Source organism: Myodes glareolus, chromosome 7, assembly GCF_982192425.1.
Source record: "Myodes glareolus chromosome 7, mMyoGla1.1, whole genome shotgun sequence".
In the NCBI taxonomy this organism is placed as follows: Eukaryota; Metazoa; Chordata; class Mammalia; order Rodentia; family Cricetidae; genus Myodes; species Myodes glareolus.
Window position 1 is genome coordinate 98,207,230 of NC_142032.1, and position 20,086 is coordinate 98,227,315.

The window sequence follows — 20,086 nt, forward strand, 5'->3', positions numbered from 1 at the left end:
TTAACATACAAAAATCTGTCAACATAATTCACCATATAAACAAACTGAAAAATAAAAACCACATGATCATCTCATTAGATGCTGAAAAACTTTCAACAAAATACAACATCCCTTCCTGATAAAGGTCTTGGAGAGTGCAGCGATACAAGGAACATACCTAAACAGAATAAAGGCAATATACAGAAAGCCAACAGCCAGCATCAAAATGAATGGAGAGAAACTCTGAGCGCTTCCACTGAAATCAGGAACAAGACAAGGTTGTCCATTCTTTCCATATCTATGAAATATAGTTCTTGAGGTTTTAGATAAAGCAATAAGACAATAAAAGGTGATCAAGGGACTAGTAATCAGAAAAGAAGAAGTTAAACTCTCACTGTTTGCTGATGATATGATAGTTTATGTAAGCAATCCCAAAAACTCTACCAAGGAACTTCTACAACTCAGAAACACTTTAAGTAATGTAGCAGGATACAAGATTAAGTAAAAAAATTCAGAAGTCCTCCTGTACATAGATGATAAAGGGGCTGGGGAGAAATTTGAGGCTACACAATAGCCTCAAATAGCATAAAATATCTCGGAGTAATTATGACAAGAACTTTAAATACTTGATGAAAGAAAATTGAAGAAACTCATGTGTTTAAGTACATTAAAAATGAAGCAATTACACTTATCAGACATTTGCTTACTATACACCAAGGAAAAATATGTCATGGGATTCTAAGAATATTTTATAATTAGTAAGTGATTAAATACTGTCATTTTAATACTAAATTATTGATATGTTGATTGTATGAGGTGGTTTAAAATATATCATGTAGGCCTGTGGCAATATTATTGAAGTAAATAATAGGAAATGAGAAATTGAAATTGAAATTTTACATACAAATTCTTGATTTTCTTCAATCTTATCAAGACTTTCTTCTTTTTCCATTTTATATTCCTGTATTTCTTCAAATAGTTCTCCTGAGAAATCTGTATCTTTTACATAAAAATATGAAACAATTAGGCAAAATAATACTCAATAAAAAGAAATAGTTTTAAAAAAGGAATTATTTAAAGTTAACTATTTTATTTTTTATATGTTATTCCCATTAATCACATAGATTATGGTTATATTTATATCCTCAGGAAATCTTGTAATTGTAGAAATATTAACATTTTATAGGTACTATATATTGGCTAGTTTTGCGTCATACCTGCTTTATATGATTTGTTAGAGAACTCATAAATGACATATATGCTTACATCCACTATGAATATAATGGCGGAAAATAACACGCTCATCATGTACACTTTTCTTGCCTTGTAAGAGTAACTTTAAATAACTCAGTGATCACTTCATCAAAATTATACTTAGTTTTCCAAACATTTTTCTGTGAACAGGATTACATACTTACGGTCTACTCTGAAAACTTGCTCTTTTATGACACATTTTAGCATATGGAGTCATTCTGTACTATACACCTTATTTTTCCAAGAAAAATGAGCATTGCTATCTTTTTGGCTAACTTAATTCAAGATAATGCTTAAACCCTTCTTTGTCACTTCAGCTAAAACCCATTTTATTACAGGTGTATCCATTTTTCTCCTTGACATGCAGGAATTATATTTAAGATTATCCTTAGATCAAAAGATTTCATTTGATTTTTTTTTATTTCCCTTTAATTTCTTAGTGTGATCCTGACAGGCTTTGACATTAGTTTTTGAAAGTCAGATACTCCAGACATGGTTTCTTTACAGATATAATGCCTGTTCTGATGCAGATAGATTGAGTTCAGACAACAGAGTACAGAGAAATGAAAAGAATGAAAAAACAAACAAGATATGCATATAAGTTACGGGATTGTTCAATGACTGCTCTGTCATATGATAGTGTGCCTTAATTTATTGGAATAGATTATAGATATGATTTAAAAATATTGGTAATTTTGCCTGTCAATCAATTACAATGCACTACAGCTGTGTTATATATTATGCTTTTCCTGGCCAGGTAGTTTATTTTAAGTGTGAATTCTGAGACCCATGTATCCAGAAATCATATTCAAACACTGGGGAAGACTTATTAGTCTCATGATTGACTTCTGTAAGTCACTAAAACAAAGAGAATACATACTTGAAAATTTAAGTGATTGAACCTGATTATTAAACATTGATACCATATTGTCGGAGGCTGCTCATTTTTTCCCAGTCACTCAGACCCAAAATAATTATACAGAAATTATATTAATTAAATCACTGCTTGGCTTTTTAACTTTCGCATGTTTCTAGTTAACCCTTACATCTTAACGTAACTCATTTCTATTAATCTGTTATTGCCACGTGATTGTGCTCTACTGGAAGGGTTCCGGCCAGTGTCCGGCATCTGTCTCCTGTGGCGACTGTATGGCATCTCTCTGAGTCTGACTACTTTCTCCAAGTATTCATTTAGTTTTGCTGCCTAGCTCTGTTCTCCCCATCACAAAGTTCAAAGAAGCTGCTTTATTCATTAACCAATAAAAGCAAGACATATACAGAAGGGATACCCACTTCAAAGACATGCTTACATTTACAAATAATTCATACTGTCCTTGTGAATATTTTGAAGCACATATGCTACCAGTGAAATTACATTGCTTATGTCAAATCCAACTGTCACTATCATCAAGATATAGTTGGTTTTATTAAGACTATGTGCACTTGAGATGTATTAAAATGCGTTGCTCAGAAGAATGTGACTCATGAAATTTACCTCCTTGCAATTGCTGTGGTTCAGTCTTGGGTATGGAGATTTGATGAACATAATCTCGCAGCTAAAAGAATTTTGAAATGAGATATTTAATCAATATTTTGGACTTCAATCAACATATAATTATTCAATATAAATATTAAATGAAATTTACCTCTGGATGCAGACATTTGTAGGCCCACACTGAAAGGAAAAGAATATCTAATCAATATCATATTTAATGGGAACTCCAAAACTGTCTTTATGAAGGATTTGAAGGTAATGAGTTCTCATTCCTTTCTTTTAAAAATAACACCTATTATTTTACTGTTTATGACAGCTGTTGACAGGAATTAAACACAGCTCTCATACAGGGTGCTGACCAAACATGATGGCTGCATGAGGAAGAATGCACATAGACCTTTCTTTCTTATTCAACTGCAAATGAATCAAAGGTCTCAGAATAAGACAAGATACCCTGAATATGCCAGAAGGGAAAGCGTGGAATAGGCTTGAAGTCACTTGTACAGGAAAAGACTTTAGAAGAGACCACCTGTAGCAAAGACCCACATTTATTAAGTGGAACTCCATGAAACTGAAGCCTTCTTTAAGGCAGGATATGTATACAAGGAATAGGATTCTCAGTGGCTGCTCCACCATATGATAGTGCTTTTTTTAATGTGTTAGCAATAATGAAGCATGCATGGGCAGTTCGTATATGGTGGTTCTGTTTAACTTGTCTTTTGGGGTTTTATGGTCTAAGTTGATGAGGATGACTGACCAAGTCTCTTCCTCAAAAGGACCTAAGATTTCATTGCAGATGGTTGTGAGCCTCCACGTGATTGCTGGTATTTGAACTCAGGACCTTTGGAAGACCAGAAAGTGCTCTTAACTGCTGAACTATACTTTCAGGGATCAAATGATAGTGTAGGCTGTGTTAAATTACATAGATTTGATATATGATTTATAAATATGTTTCCTACTCCTTGTAAAAATTGCAATGCACTATAGATGAAGCTAAGGAGGGCATTCTGAGTTCTAGAACTAGAAAAAAACTGATTTTCTTTTCTGAAGATGTGGTATATTGTAGGATGGTTAGGATTAAATAAAATCACTTGCTCAAATATGTGTCCTTTGGAAACTTTGGATATAGGTTTGCATTCTGAGAAGTAGATATCAAGAAGTCATGTTCAAATATTAGAGAAGTATCATTATTCTTCTGATTGACTTGTATAAGTCACTAATAAACAGAGAGGTTGTACACTGGGAAGGTGAAGGCATTTAAACATTTATAAATATTTTATAAGACATTGTGAATAGTTGAAGCATGAATGCCACTAGTGTAATGGCATTGCCTATGAGAAACCCTACCATCATTAACATCAAGATCTAATTGTTATCAGGATGACTATATGCATTGGAAATATACTAAAATACAAAGATCAAGAGAATGTGACTTTCAAAACTTACCTGGTTGAGATTGCTGTGGTTCAGTTTCAGGTTTGGAGATTTGATGACTATAATCCCTCAGCTGAATGAATTTTGAAATGACATATTTATTTAATGTTTTAGACTTCACTCTGCATGTAACTTTTCAGCATAAATATTAAAAGGCATTTACCTCTGGATGCAGACATTTTTCAGCCCAAACTGTAACAAAAAGAATATATAGTCAATCTCAAGTAAAATGACAACTCCAAAGCTACCTTTATGAAGGCTGGGAATGACAATGAGTTCTCATTTCTTTTTTTCAAAATGAACACCTATTATTTACTGTTTAGGACAGCAGGTAACAAAAATATACCAAAATGTACATCTATATATTCATTGCAATCTATGTAGTCAATGTAAACCCCTTCAAAATTCCAACATAATTTGACAGAGAAATTAGAAAATAACAGCCACTACACATAAAAAATCTTTCAGCTTCATACAGAAAGACAAAATCAAGCAATTAAACAAACAAAAGGAATTGTGAAGAGTTAAAATGATCTTTGGTACTGCATGAAGTTTCAGAAAACACTGTCCCAGATTGCATGTTTTATTACAGAGCTAGAGTAATAAAAACAGCATGGTTTAACATCAAAATAGGCCTGTTAATCTGTGAAATCAAACTGATGTCCAAACTAAATGTAGTCACCAAATGGACACCTAAATGTTGATACAGAATACAGAAATATATACTGGATAAAAAATATCTCCAATTCATGATGGTGACCATATTATATGACTAGATGAAGAAAAATGTACATAGACCAATATTTCTTACCCTGACAAAACTCAATTCCAAATGGATCAAAGATTTCAAATAAGATCACAGACCCTAAATATGACAGAAAAGAAAGTATGGAACAGGCTTAAACTCACTGGCACAGGAAAAGACTTTCTAAAGAGGCCTGTAGCACAGCTCTAAGACCCACATTTAATAAGTGGAATCACATGAAACAAACATTCTTTATGGCAAAGGAAATCATCAGTTGGGAAAAGCATCAGGTTACAGAATGGGAAAAGAATATTAACATTGAAATATCTAACACACCATATCTAAAATATATAAAGAAGAAAAAGCTGGACTCTCAGAAAATAAATAACTCAATATACATGGTGTGCATGAATACAAAGGGAATTTTTAAAAGATGAAACAAAAATGACTGAGGAACTATTAAATAAACGATCAATTTCATTATTCATCAGGAGAATGCAAACCAAACTACTTTGGGATTTCATTTGACTCTTGTCTGAAAGGCAATTAAGATCAATTAAGAAAATGTCAATTCATGCTTGTGAGAAAATGGCAAAAGTGGAACACTTAATCATTATTGCAAGAATGCAAATCAGTACATTTTTTATGGAAATCACTAGAGGATTTTCTTCGGAAGCTGAATATTGATACCCTCTCAACGTCCAACTATACATCTCTCTGGCATATTATCAAAGGACTCTATATTCTACTACATAAATACCTGCTCATACATGTGCATAATTGGTCTAGTTACAATAGTCACATTTAGGAAACAGCCTAGAGGTCTGATGTGGGAGAATTGTCTGTATTCTGTCAATCATATTTTAATAAAACGCTGATTGGCCAGGCAAGCAGTATAGGCGGGTCAACCAGACAGGAAGTAGAGGCGGGGCAATGAGAATAGGAAAAGGCTACAGAGGAGGAAAGTCGCTCCGCCACTCCTGCGCAGACCACTGAAGAGGCAGCCATATGTAGTATGAGGGGCTGGCTTGTTGGGGTTTCTGTCCTGCCCAGTACCCCACAGCAGGCAAGCAACAAAGAAAATCACACACAGGACTCCATAAGGTTATAAACTGATTGGCCCATTTGGTCAGGCTACTTATTAGTTTTTATGACTTATCTTAACCCATTATTCTGATCTATGTTAGCCATAATGGCTCCGTACCTTTCTCAGCTGGGCAAGTTACATGCCATGTCCCAGTTGGCCAAATGGGCCAATCAGTTTATAACCTTATGGAGTCCTATGTGTGATTTTCTTTGTTGCTTGCCTGCTATGGGGTACTGGGCAGGACAGAAACCCCAACTACCATTTGGTCAGGCTACTTATTAGTTTTTATGACTTATCTTAACCCATTATTCTGATCTATGTTAGCCATAATGGCTCCGTACCTTTCTCAGCTGGGCAAGTTACATGCTGCCTCTTCAGTGGTCTGCGCAGGAGTGGCGGAGCGACTTTCCTCCTCTGTAGCCTTTTCCTATTCTCATTGCCCCGCCTCTACTTCCTGTCTGGTTGACCCGCCTATACTGCTTGCCTGGCCAATCAGCGTTTTGTTAAAATATGATTGACAGAATACAGACAATTCTCCCACATCATTGGTCCTTTGACTTTTGAGTATATAATGAAAATGTCATACATTTACATTATTTTGCTTCTATCAAAAAAGTAAAGTATGAAATTTACATATAAATGTACAAAGTTAGAAAAAATATTGTGAGTGTAGAGAATACATCAAATATTGCATGTATTCCCTTTTATGTGGGTGTTAGCATTTAAGCCTTCAACATATACCCTAAAATCTATACTACAACTATGATTCTACATCAAGTAAAGGACTTCTGGAGAGGATCACTCAAGTAATAGGAAATAGAAATTATAGGAATAGAGAAACAGTATGAGGATAAAATAGGAAGGGCAATGGAAGAGAGGGGGACATAGTGGGAGTATGGGGATGTAGAATTTACTAAAAGTACTTGCAAAACCATATGGAAACATACTATGTTATTCTATTTGGCTAAAGTATCTGTCTCCATGTTTTAAGCCCCTGATCAATGATCTTACAAGATAAGTGTGTGCATTACCTTCTTGTGCTTCTGTATTTTCATACTGTTTGGAAGTCATTGTTTGGAAGTCATCTGTACCATTTTGCAGCATATTCTCAGGAATGTCTTGCTAAAATTCATAACAATAATGGAACATAATAATGAGAACATAGCTGAATTTCAATTAAATTAAATTTTTTGTGAATTCAATTAAAGTTAGAAATAAGATAATGTTTCAAAATCAGAATATTTTCATAGCTAAGCTTATCATGTTCTTTTGATCAACCTGCCTGTTTCTTTCATATAATCACATATGCTAAAAACCAAGGGTGGAAGCAGAAATAGAAAATGCTTATCTATAGAATTCAACAAGGAACTAAACTCATGAAATCGAACTTATATTCCTAACCAAAACTGAAACAAACTTTTACAAAACATATTTAAATAATCATGATGTGTCCTTCCTATACTAAAGCACTTTATTTTAAGAACCATTCTTTGATAAAATAAATTTAGTATGTGTATAAGATGCTTAGAGTGATAAAATAAATACTATGTCATGGGGAGAAAAACTGAATTATTTTAGAATCACTTTTGTTTACAAAAAGTAGGATATACAAAGGAAAAATAGTTTTGTCAAATTTTAGAGAGAGAAAATAGATTTAGAAAATTAAAAAGCAAACATACTGTTTTTAAAAAAAATAGAGATAGAGAAAATAGTTTCACAAAATTTTAAAGAAATCAGTGAATCTTTTTTGTTTCTATAAGTCATATTTCTATAAAACATTCAATAAAATCATAAATTCTTCCACAGTGAAGAGAGGGTATCATTAGAGCATAACAAGCATCAATATGAAGGAAAGCATCAGAATATTTACTTGATGTCTGGAATCATCCAGGTACTTATTTATACCTGACAATAGGAGAGGAGATATCCTTTTGCGATTATACATTGACCCTTTTAATGCATCAATATGAGGTTGGAAAGACAATTTAAAATTCAAGCAGACTCCCTAGTCTTTAAATATCATAACAATGAAATAACATAACATTGATTGTTATCATATTATATTTAAATCACATGAACTGGTAGCCTTAAACAGAAAGATTTTGTGATGAAACATCAGTGTCATTATGACAGTGGAGGACTTGTAAGTCTTCAAATACTGTTGAAATACATATCAGTCTGCCCCTAACATTCATCAAATAGATAAAGAAATCAATAATAAAGTCTATATTGATTGTATCCTGAAATCAACCTTAAAGAATTTATGGATAGCTATTCACAATAAGCCTAGAAGGACAGCATGTATGGTTGAATGGTAGAGAATTTGATTGAATTCACTAATTCCCAAGCTGACTCAATAATTAACAAAACAAAAAGGAAGAAACCTGCACACTATAATAATAGGTGACCTAGTACACCCAGAATCAGGATACCTAAATTCCTGGATCTCACAGTGATGCTTGAGATTTAAATGAGCACTGAAACTTCTTTGTATACATTTTTTAAAACTTGAAATGTTAAATATGATGCAAAGAATTTGAGGATAAAGATTCTAAGTACAAAATAAGATGAAAATGAAATTAGGTACCAGGGGCCTGTTTCTATAACTGGGTATAATTGGTGCAAACCATGTATTCTTCAAATATCTGAGTAGTTTTCCTCCAGTTGTGCTTTAAAAATTTTACATGTACAATATATTTTGATATTTTCCAATCCAATATCTTCTAGATTGTTCCCTATATTCCTACACATCCAAGTTCATAATCTTTCTCTTTTAAATCTATACCCAAATTGAAAGTACAAACTTATAACCAATAGACAAAAATGCTACAAGCAAAAACAACAGCCCTCAATGATACCACAATCACAAAATCCAACAGTGTTTGCTTTGTGTTGTTCTACTACTGCTGGTCATAGTGTCTGTTCTTGAGTGTCTTTGACTTAATCAGTTGTTAGCTGCTCCTGCATTTCCTGGCCACCCAGACCCAAAATAATTACACAGAATCTATAACCACAGCACTGCTTGGCCTATTAGCTTAGGTTTCTTATTGACTATTTCTTACATCTTGAATTAACCCATTTCTATGAATCTGTGCATCACCATGAGGTCATGGCCTACTGGCAAGGTTCTAGCATCTGTCTTTTCCAGCAATTACATGGCATCTCTCTGACTCTGCCTTCTTTCTCCCAGCATTCAGTTAACTTTTCCTGTCTAGTTCTATTCTGCTCTATCACAGGACAAAGTGGCTTCTTCATTCATTAACTAAAACTATTCACAGCATACTGACAGGAATCACAAATCACCTTTCCTTTTCTTTCTAAATAAAGAGGAAGGTTTTAACTTTAGCATAGTAAAATTACATATAAAACAGGTATCAAGCAAGATTATAATTACCTTGTTTATAGATTTTATTTTTTATCATAACTAAGGAAAATTATAATTGTAACTATCTACTCTTCAATTCCATCAAAGACTCCAGAAAGATATAAAATTACCTAAATTAACAGGAAGTGTTTTGTAAACAACTTCCAAAACTCTAGAATTGATAGAGTCATTTTGGGACAGTCACCCAAGGTTCTTCTGTAATCTTGTGGCATCCATTTTTAAACTACAGGCAAGTGTATCTGGCAAACTTTTCCATGAAGCAGGAAATTTGAAGATCTGTTCTGCCTTGTAATGGCAAAGTCCATCAGTTGCTTCTTTCTTTCTCCTGCAGAATGTCTGACATATTGTTTCATGAAGCAGGAACCCTGAAGAACTATCTTACCCTCTTTACTCAAGTTCATCAGTCATTTTTCTATGAATACTCATGTTCAGGTCATACAGCATAACATCAATCAGTACAGGCAAAGGCAGTTTCTTGTCCAAATGGCTAACAAAGTCTGTAAGGAGCTTTTCTGATGCTCATTATCTTTTTGAAGTAGATTAATGTTGCCAGGAGCAGATGTTTCTCATGTCATGAAAAGTCTTAAGTTCTTAAAACATTTTAAATGCCATATTCTATTAGTCTTTGAAAGGTTTGAAGAATATCTGGTCATCTGAAATACATCTCTGTATATACACACACACACACACACACACATATATATATATGTGTGTGTGTGTGTGTGTGTGTGTCTTTCAACAAGTGTTTATTACACATTACATTTTAAATGAGCTGTACAAACAAAATGCCTTAATAGAGAGCAGAAATATACATACAACAAAATTGACCTTAAATTTGTATCAATAAACCAAGATCCATACCAAGGCAAAGTATTCATCTCTATAGCATATCTCCCTTTAAATGTAACATATATATATATATATAATTATATAATAAATTGTATAATAAATTATATAATAAAATATATTATTTATATAAACAATATATATAATTTAGGAAATTTGTGTGTAGTTCTCTCCAAACTGCTTCCTGATTTTTGTTGGAAGAATTAATTTTAGGTGTTTACAGAGATCTTTTGGGGTTCGTAGTCCATCTAATCACATTACCCTGGAAGGAATCCACAGGTTCTCATCCTCAGTGGAAACAGAAGCAGAACCTCATTTTCAAAGCAAAATATTTTTAGACTGAAATTTTGAAGTCAAGATACCTTTAAAATATATATGTTGGTCTAGCTGAGTAGTCTGTACAATGAAATGTCTCATGGTATTTAGCTCATTCACAGTCAAAAATTTAAAGAAAACACAATAATATACATACTCATACTCTCTGTATTTCCATCTTTACATGGCTTACTTTTCTTTACTCCTTTAATCTATGATTCTCTGTACTCTGTCTCTTAAAAAATTTGTTTTATTTTTAAAACTATTTCTTTCCATTTATAATTCTATACTCTTTTTCTTCTCTCTCTTAAGCCTACACACATTTTTATGAAATACACTCTTACCCCTTTAGAGGTTTATTTCTGTGTATATCTGTTTACTTGCATATCTGTAATTATTTTCTGACCAGGAGCATCTTTTTTTATGCTAAGTAATGTTGCCTATTGTCTCTGTCCAGTCAAACATGGCAGATGCCAGGCCCATTGTCCCATTTTCAGGCATAGTGGGTCTATGTTGCAGTTAAGCAAGTTGTAACACTCTGCTCACAAACCCCATTTAAATGCTCCATAGTCAGGCCTCCTGAAATTGTCAGAGCCATTTGTGCTGGTGAACCAGGAAGACATTGTTTTCAAAGAAGCCAAGCAGTTTTATTACATGTCTCTTAATGGAGCCGCAGCACCCTTACTCACCGAGAGACCACAGGAAATAATTGTGTCTACCAAGAAACTGTGCTAAAATCTCTGCGTGTGTGTGTGTGTGTGTGTGTATACATGTATGCATTTGTGTGTGTGTGTGTAGAATTCCTTTTCAAGCTCTCTTTGGTTTTTGTGTGGATGTAGTTACCCATGTTGGCACCAATTTGCTGGTGGATCCTGCTTGTTCGTTCCTAGCTGCCCAGACCCGAAATAATCACAGAAACTATATTAATTAAATCACTGCTTGGCCAATATCAAGATAGCTCTTAAATCTTAAATTAACCTATTTTTATAAATCTGTGTTTTGCCACGTGGCACCCGTCTCCTCTGGCGGCTACGTGGTGTCTTTGACTCTGCATTCTTTCTCCCAGCATTCAGTTTAGTTTCCTTGCCTAGCTCTATTTTGCCCTATCACAGGTTAAACCAGCTTCTTTTTTCCATTAATCAATGGTATTCACAACATAATGAGGGGAGTCACACATTACCCAGTGATACTCCCAGTAGAAGGCTGAATTTCCTTTTGCCAACAAGTATCAATTGCAAAGAGTATCCTGGTAATGTGTAGCAACCTGTACCATCTACCACCTCTCCATGCTGGGACCTTGCTTGGTCAGAACCTGTGCAGGTCAACTGTGTACTGACACAGTCTCTGAGCTCATATGTTCACTGGTCTTGGTCATGTCTTTCATGGATGACACTGTTTCTTTGACCTTCAATATACCACTGCCTCTTAGAATCATCCCACTTCCTTTATTACACAAAAGCTGAGCTTTGAAGCTTCAGGTTTGATTAAAACATCCAATTTATCACTAGGTACTCTAAAGTCTCTCACTCTCTGCATTCTGACCAGTTGTTGGTCTCTGTGCTGATTTCCCATTACTACAAGAGAAAACTTCTCTGAAAAGGATTGTGCAAAGCAATGAATATGGGTTTAGTGATATGACTTGGTTTCATGTTATATTCCTTTAGCAGAATGGTAGTATTAAGTTTGAATGTAGGGCCATACCCCTTCTAGTTACAAGTTCATGGCCTCTTTAAGAGTAGCAGGTTTGTATTCCATCTCATGCAGTCCTTATATCCAACCAAAATGTGATTCATTACACCCATAACATTTGTGTTGCTATGGTACCAGCATATGCTGCTGGAAGGTTACTGTTGTGTGTCACAGAGTTGTAGCTGGTGATAATGATGATTATATTTCTCCTCTGGAAGAATGAAGTGCACCTTCCAGCTAATGAACATTTGTTGGCAGGTGTGGGGATTCTAGATGAGCACCAATCCATCTTTTCTATGTAAAATGAATTATTATGTGGTTTATTAAGCAATAGACTCTCCCTATTAGTTTGTGAACTGTGACCAATGGCCTTGTCCATAGCCTGTTATGTCTGAAGAATTCTATGTGGCTACAGCATCTTCAACAAATGGTTCAGGTCAAACTGGATGGCTGCTCACAGAAGATCTAAAATGATCCATATATATCACCTTGCATGCATTTCAATTGCAAATGGATCAAGGGCTTTAACATAAGACCATAAACTCTGATTGAGAAGGAATAAAATGTCTGGAAAAAACTTTTCTGTTTCAGGCAATAAGCTCTGTTCTCTGGTACAATAGCAATAGCACGGTTATTAAGACCCAAAACAAGCAAATGGAACCTTGTGAAGCTGAAAAGCTTCTGAAAGTAAAGGACAGCATCATGCAAACAAAGTAGAATGAGAATGAATAGACCATCGCCAATTATACATCTGATAGGGAAATTAGCATCTAAACCACCAAGAACTAAGTAATTGCACATTTTAAAAACAGGGTGCAGATCTAAGCAGAGTTCTCAAAATATGGAACACAAAGGGCTGAAAAATTCTTCAGGAAATCTTCAACATACTTAGTCATCAAATAAATGTAAATCTAAGCCACTTTGAATTTCATTTTACCTAAGTCACAATGGCTAAGATCAATAAAACAAATGACAGTTCATTTGGGGCTGATGTAAGGAAAGGGAAACACTTGTTCCTTGCTGAAGGACATGCAAACTTTTGCAAGTATATGAAGAACTGTAAAGCATTCTCTTTTGTACCTCATTATATATCCACTGCAAACCTGAGATGGAACTCATTATGTCCAGAAAGTACTGGAACTCATGGAATGTTAAACCTGCCTCTGTTATCTGAATTCAAGGATAAAGAGTGTGTGCCATGATGTCTGACTCTCACATATCATGAAAGCAAATAACGAAAAGCTATCATTATGCTAACTTTGAGAGAAAGATACTGAATTTCTAAATTTTGCAGACTTTAGTATTTTTTTCTAAATGATGTATCAAGACACAGAAAACTCTTTAAAAGTTAGTATCATAAGCAAAAGATTTTTTTACAAAGAACTTTAAGTAATGTTAATTTCTGTCCTCTTTGATACATGGTTTTAAAATATGAGCTATTGATGAGATATGTTAAGTAACAAAGCAGACTATTCTGTGTATTTAGAGGAGTCTAAAAATTATGAAAGTCATGCTATGAGAAATAAAAATCAAACCACTATTGTTTATTTGTCCAAATATCCTGAAAGTTTAAATTCCCATCACTGTAGTTATACTATACAAGTATAATTTTTCTGTGGATACTTATCTCATTTTGGCTTCATTATCTTAAGGTGTTTATTAAGTTTTGGCCTTTTTAACAGTCAATACATTATTACTGTCACAAATTTATTAAAATTCTAGTCAATTGTCCATCTAAATTTTGACAGCTGCTACGTTCTAACTTGTCAAACTCCACAAAAGAGAAATTCAGCACAAGAATTTATCACAAAAAGGTGTGATTACCTGAGTTTCCAAATTAACTCTGTCCTCAGTTCTTGAACACATAGAAATCGGTGACTCCAAATTGAAGTGATGTCTTCAAAACAAAGGCACACAGCAAAATATGTGAGTAGTGGTCAAGCACTTTGCCCCAATTGTTTAGTTATTTCAATAGTAAATGGTATTTCTACTGTTATTACACATCTGGTTTATAAAATTTGTTCAGTTGCTACTTTGTGCCTCCACTTCCCCTAATCTCTGTACTTGTTAAGAAAGATTCCTCTACATCAAATAGTGTCAGTCAACCTATTTCTGGAACCTCAAAATCATTTGTTTTGAAAACTATCTGCCCTGATACTTTCACACAAATTACAATCAATTGTTCACATACTCTTTCATCATTAATTTAAGTAAAACTAATAGCCCCAAATAAAACAAAATAACAAAATGCCCTCATTCTACTCTATTAACAAAGCACCAATCTATGTAACTAATAAATGGAAGCCTTCATTACTCAGCATGGAAAATAATCATTAAAAGGAAACCATCACATCTGTTCATTGCAAAACAGCTAATGAAGTCATGAAAAACATGTAAAATCCTTGACCACTGAAGTTATAAGCAAGCAAACAAATGTACACATCGAGGTTAGGGATGTTTTTATAGGAGTGTGAGAAGATTGCAATATAAATAATTCAGTTGTGATTCCTCCATGGTGTAGGCTTATTCCAAAACTACCAAGCACTTAAAAACCTTCATATGTGCTTGGTTGATGGCAGAGACTCCTAGAAAAGCAGATGCCTTGGACTTTTGCCTCTGTTTCCCTCTATATTCTCTAAACAGCTTCCTTCCATACAATACCACTTCCTTGTTCCCTCTTCTGCAGTCTTCAGTGATGCTCTCCAGCTATTACATATTCATCCCAGGAAGGCACAGATTTCTGAAAGTATAGGCTCAAAGAAACTGAAAGGCAGCAAGTTCCCTGGTTCCAGCAAATAAGCCAAAGGATCAGCAACATATATCACAAGTCTATACATGTTACTAATTTCTAAAATTACATTGCTCCACATTCCAATCTGGAAAATATACATAAGACTTCAAAGATAACAAAAAGAAGTGGCAGAGAATTTTTATTCAGCTCTTTGAAGCCCTTGGTACTGATCTTTCTCTAGCATGCCTTCTGTGACACCACATTCCTCTTTTCCATAAAGACTCATGTTGCCCAAGTAAGGTTCACTAGGAGAACCTGGATAGTGGCCTTTCTATCAATTAAGCACAGAAGGTTTCATAGTTTTCAAATTGCTTTCATGCCTATCCAGTCCTAGATGATTTTCATCATTCTTTGTCCTATGTAAATGATTTTGTGGTAAAAAGATCATCATGAGTTCAAACTCTTAGTAATATTGATCTCCATGATGTTCATTTTGAAATTGTCCTTCCACTGAAAAGGCATTTAAATCATCTACCATTGGGGTCACTTTTTAATGCCATTCTTGTTCTTTTTCACTGGGAACACTTGACCCACTCCCATATTTTCCTACTGAAATATCAGCCAAATACTGATCAGCGAGGACAGGTCTTTTAGTGAAGGAACGCATGTGGATCTAAATTGGGACATTTGTATATCCACCATCACAGAATTTGTTTTTTAACTTTGGATACTCCATAAAAATATCTATTTTCATACAATGGTGAATCTAGGTTGCTGTGCTCAGATTTTTTTTTATTTGAGATCTGGGATTCTTTAGTAAAACAATAAGCAACATCTGGCAGTTAAAAATTCTAAACTACACATCCAGAAACATGAAGAAAAATAAATGTACAGTAAAAATTTCAAGGTGCATAAAGTCACAGAGAAACAAAGACTTGACAAAAAGAACAAACGTTCCTCACTCAAAAGGTCCAGTAATTTGATGAAAAAAATACATACTTTAAAAATGTCCTTTAAAAAGATGCTCAATGTGATAAACAGAACTTGGTGAAGGTGGACATGCACTACCATTCTTATAAGCCTTCTCTCTTCTTGCTCATTTCAAAACTATGGCACAATGGACATAGTTATGAGAGGTTTTCCCCTCTAATCTTTGACAGCAGTACAATGTACTCATGTAGTGTCTACCAGCAACTTTCAAAAGATTAACACAAACTATGGAGTTATGGGTATGTTTCTCAGGAAAACTCTAACCCAGATTTGAGTCATAAGAAAACTGGCTTTCTATGTGTGACCAACTCAACATAGTCAGAGGAAGAAGAGAATGAATAGTTTGACAGTTCAGTCATGAGTTGGAAATTTGTTAACTAAGGGATCATGGAATTAATAAAACTCTCTAGATGTCCTCTGCTACAGTAGTAAGACACTTAGTCATAAGGATGTAAATCCATTAAACATGTGATTATATTAATCCATCATGTACATTAATTGAGTCAGATGGAATCTAGTGAATAACATTCAATAAACACTAACTTTCTTTCCCCTGGTTCTAATTACAATTTAATATTCATATTCAAAGACCTTAAAATCTTACCGTGTTGAAAAGATGTCATTAGGTTGATCTCCTATGATTGAATCAATAGTAAAAACATAAATCAGTAAATTAGTCTATAAAATATAGTATTTATAAATATAGAATCTTCTTGGGTAAATTAATATCTATAGTACTGAAATATACCAAATGCATCAAGAAATCTTTATCTCTATTGTACTCTTTTACTTTGAGTAAAATAATAAAAGAAATTAGTATTTGATACCGTAAAGTATGTGGCCATGTACAGTGACATGTACAATGACAAAGCGGGCCATTACTCAGATCAGTGCCTGTCATAAATGAGTAGCAAAGAGACTAATTTTTTGGAATAATGATAGTATAATTAATCTGAATATAATATAAGTATTTTGTTATGACACAACAAGTCTTTTCCAGATAAAAGGGTGCACTTCTTCAGGTAGGGTTTGAACAGTATATCAGAGAGAACTTGAATCAATGATCATCATAACTTTCAATCTTCTCTAAAATGATGGAAATCTACCAGGACAATGTTTCTCCTAAAGACTTGCAATGTATCATAAAAGAAAGGTCAGAGGTAAAAAGAGAGGTGAAATCAATGCTGCCTGCCCTCTCTGCTTGCCTCTGAGGTTAGGTCGTGATGAGCTATTTTTAGATCTGACAGCAATTCCCATTCTTACCTATGATGCAATGAGGTAAAACCTCAATTGCTATTGTCATCACCTGTGGACATAACCACTAGTTAAATCATCTCCTGAATAAACTATCTACTCTGCACATCGCTCATATACAGTACTGGGAAAGCTAGGCCTGATAAAGTCGCTATGGAGTTTGGTTTGTTATAAAGTTATAACTACATGTGTAGATATGCACATATATCACTTAATAACTCGCTCAATGTCTTTCTATTGGGACAGAAAACTACTTTTCCACTTCTTGAAGCATCACAATTTCTGACTTCAAGCTCTACTAATGAGCTACAGTACTAAAAACAGCCTGCTATTGGCATAAAAATAGACAGGAGGACCAATGAAATTGAACTGAAGACTCGGATATCAATCCACACACCTACGAACACCTAATTTTTGACAGAGAAGCTAAAAATATAAAATGGAAAAAAGAAAGCATATTCAGGAAATGGTTCTAGCATAATGTGGACGTCAAGATATCAAAGAATGCAAATAGAACCATGTCTATTGCCATGCAGAAAGCTCAAGTCCAAATGGATCAAAGACCGCTATATAAAACAAACCACAGTGAATCTTATAGAAGAGAAAGTGGCAAGTCCACTTGAATGTTTTGGCATGGGAGACCACTTTCTAAATATAATCCAAATAACACAGACATTGAGAGCAACAATAAGTAAATGGGAACTCCTGAAACCAAGAAGCTTCTTTAAAGCAAAAGACATTGCCAACAAGACAAAATGGTAGCCTACAGATTGGGAAAAGATCTTCACCAACCCCACATCAGACAGAGGACTGATCTCCAAAATATACAAAAAACTCAAGAAACTTGACATCAAAAGAACAAATAATTCAATAAAATATGGGGTACAGAACTAAATAGAGAACTCTCAACATATGAATCACAAAAGGCTAAAAGACACTTAAGGAAATGCTCAACATACTTAGCCCTCAGAGAAATGCAAAGCTAAAAAACTAAAATTACACCTCATACCTGTCAGAATGGGCAAGTTGAAAAACACTGATTACAGACTGTACTGGATATGATATGGGGCAAGAGGAATGCACCTCCATTGCTTGTGGGTGTGAAAATTTGTACAACCGCTTTGGAAATCAGTATGGCAATTTCTTAGAAAATTAGAAACAATCTACTTCAAGACATGTCAATACCACTGTTGGGTATATAACCAAAGGATGCTCAATCAAGCCACAAGAAAATGTCAACTATGTTCATTGCACCATTATTCATAATGGCTAGAACCTGGAAACAAACTGAAGAATGGATAAAGAAAATGTGGAACATTTAAGCAAAGGAGTACTACACAGTGGTAAAAATTAATGACATCTTGAAATTTGCAGGCAACTGGATGGACCTAGGAAAAAAAAGCAAATTGAGTGAGTTAACCCAGAAAGATATATATAATATGTATTCACTCATAAGTGACTTTTAGAGATGAAGCAAAAAAAAAAAAACACAGCTTCAGAGAACCTAAACAACAAAAAGTACCCAATGAGAGACATACATGGATTTAAATAGAAAGGAGAAAAAGACAAGGTCTCCTGAGTAAATTGAGAATGTGGTGGTCATGGGAGAGGTTAGGAGGAGGTAGGTGGTAAAGACTGGGAAGAGGAGAAAAATGTGTAGCTCAATAAAAACCATAAAAAGAGAAAATTTAAATAAAAAAGAAAAGAGAAAAATGAATATATATATAAAACCATCAAAAAAGAAAGAAAAAGAAACTAGTTCTCCTTTCATATAAAACAAGAAAGAAAACCCATGGGATACTATCGACATTACCATTCCTATGGAAAAATGAAGATTGAAAATGTTCCCAAGTGATAGAGCCCCTGTCTTATAAAAATGGATTGAATAAAGATATACACTACAGATACCACTCACAACAAAAAGAGAATTTAAATATGGCATGGTTAGACTGACTTCAACTTTTCTTTTTCATAAAAAGCAGAGGTTCATTTTTGCATCACCTATAGTATTCACATTCTAAAAGTTATTACACATGGAAAACTCATGTGAGAGACTTGACTACAGTTTAGGAAACTATGATCACTTTAGATTGACTTTCAGGGCTCAAGAGTCTATATGGCAACACAGAGCAGGAAGATCTAGTTAGTGGTATGTTGCAAAAACATGTAACCACTTTTGTTCACCCTTCTTATGAATGAGATATCTAAAGAACTAAGAATTTTGTATCATGGAAAAGTTCATTTTATTTTTGATGATAAGCAAAAAGAAAAAGGAAAATAGTGTCATTGGAATAGCAGATGCATAGAACCCCTTCCTCTTAAAAATGAAACCTTGGGTTCAATGCCTCACAGATAGAAATATTAATTTTTTAGTTATACATTTAGGAACCCTATCACTACCATATAGAAGAGCAAGGGGTAATTACCATGTTTTTAAACATTTTAGTAATAATAAATGATATGTTTGTCTAAATACAAAATTGCGATAGTTATAGGTTTGTTTGCCACCTTTCTTGATTAAGTCTCTCTACACCTTTGCCCCAACCAACGCCATCTATAAAGCCAGATCCCAGCTTACAACCCTCTGGGTTTGTGAGTCTCCATTGCTGGGTAAGTCTCTTCTTCCTTGTCCCACTCCACTATGCCTTACTTCTGTCTTTGACCCCACATGTCTTGCTTTAGACATTCAAAAGGCATGGTTACCATTTTTTTCCCATAAACCTTTGCTGACTAGATTGTTACTTCATTTTCTCTAGAAGCCAACAAGCTTGTTCCAGAATCAATGCTGTGACCCTCTATTTGATCATGATCTTGGATGGCTAAGTCACTTATTCCCCTTTCTGATCCCTTACACTTTCCCTTAGAGTCCATCATCATACACA

The 20,086-nt window shown here is 34.3% G+C and overlaps 1 protein-coding gene across 2 annotated transcripts in view; it reads right to left on the reverse strand.

Moving 5' to 3' along the window:
- LOC148121531 (uncharacterized) overlaps nt 1-20,086 on the reverse strand; it is a 61,525-nt gene that overhangs the window by 24,772 nt on the left and 16,667 nt on the right. For both annotated transcript variants that reach the window (XM_087908590.1, XM_087908589.1), the window contains exons 7-14: nt 16,555-16,585; nt 14,054-14,126; nt 7,026-7,116; nt 4,326-4,354; nt 4,175-4,235; nt 2,880-2,908; nt 2,729-2,789; nt 884-978 (exon numbers count right to left, since the gene is read on the reverse strand). In XM_087908590.1, coding sequence (XP_087764716.1) covers nt 884-978; nt 2,729-2,789; nt 2,880-2,908; nt 4,175-4,235; nt 4,326-4,354; nt 7,026-7,116; nt 14,054-14,126; nt 16,555-16,585 — 470 coding nt within the window. The remainder of the gene's footprint in view (nt 1-883; nt 979-2,728; nt 2,790-2,879; nt 2,909-4,174; nt 4,236-4,325; nt 4,355-7,025; nt 7,117-14,053; nt 14,127-16,554; nt 16,586-20,086) is intronic.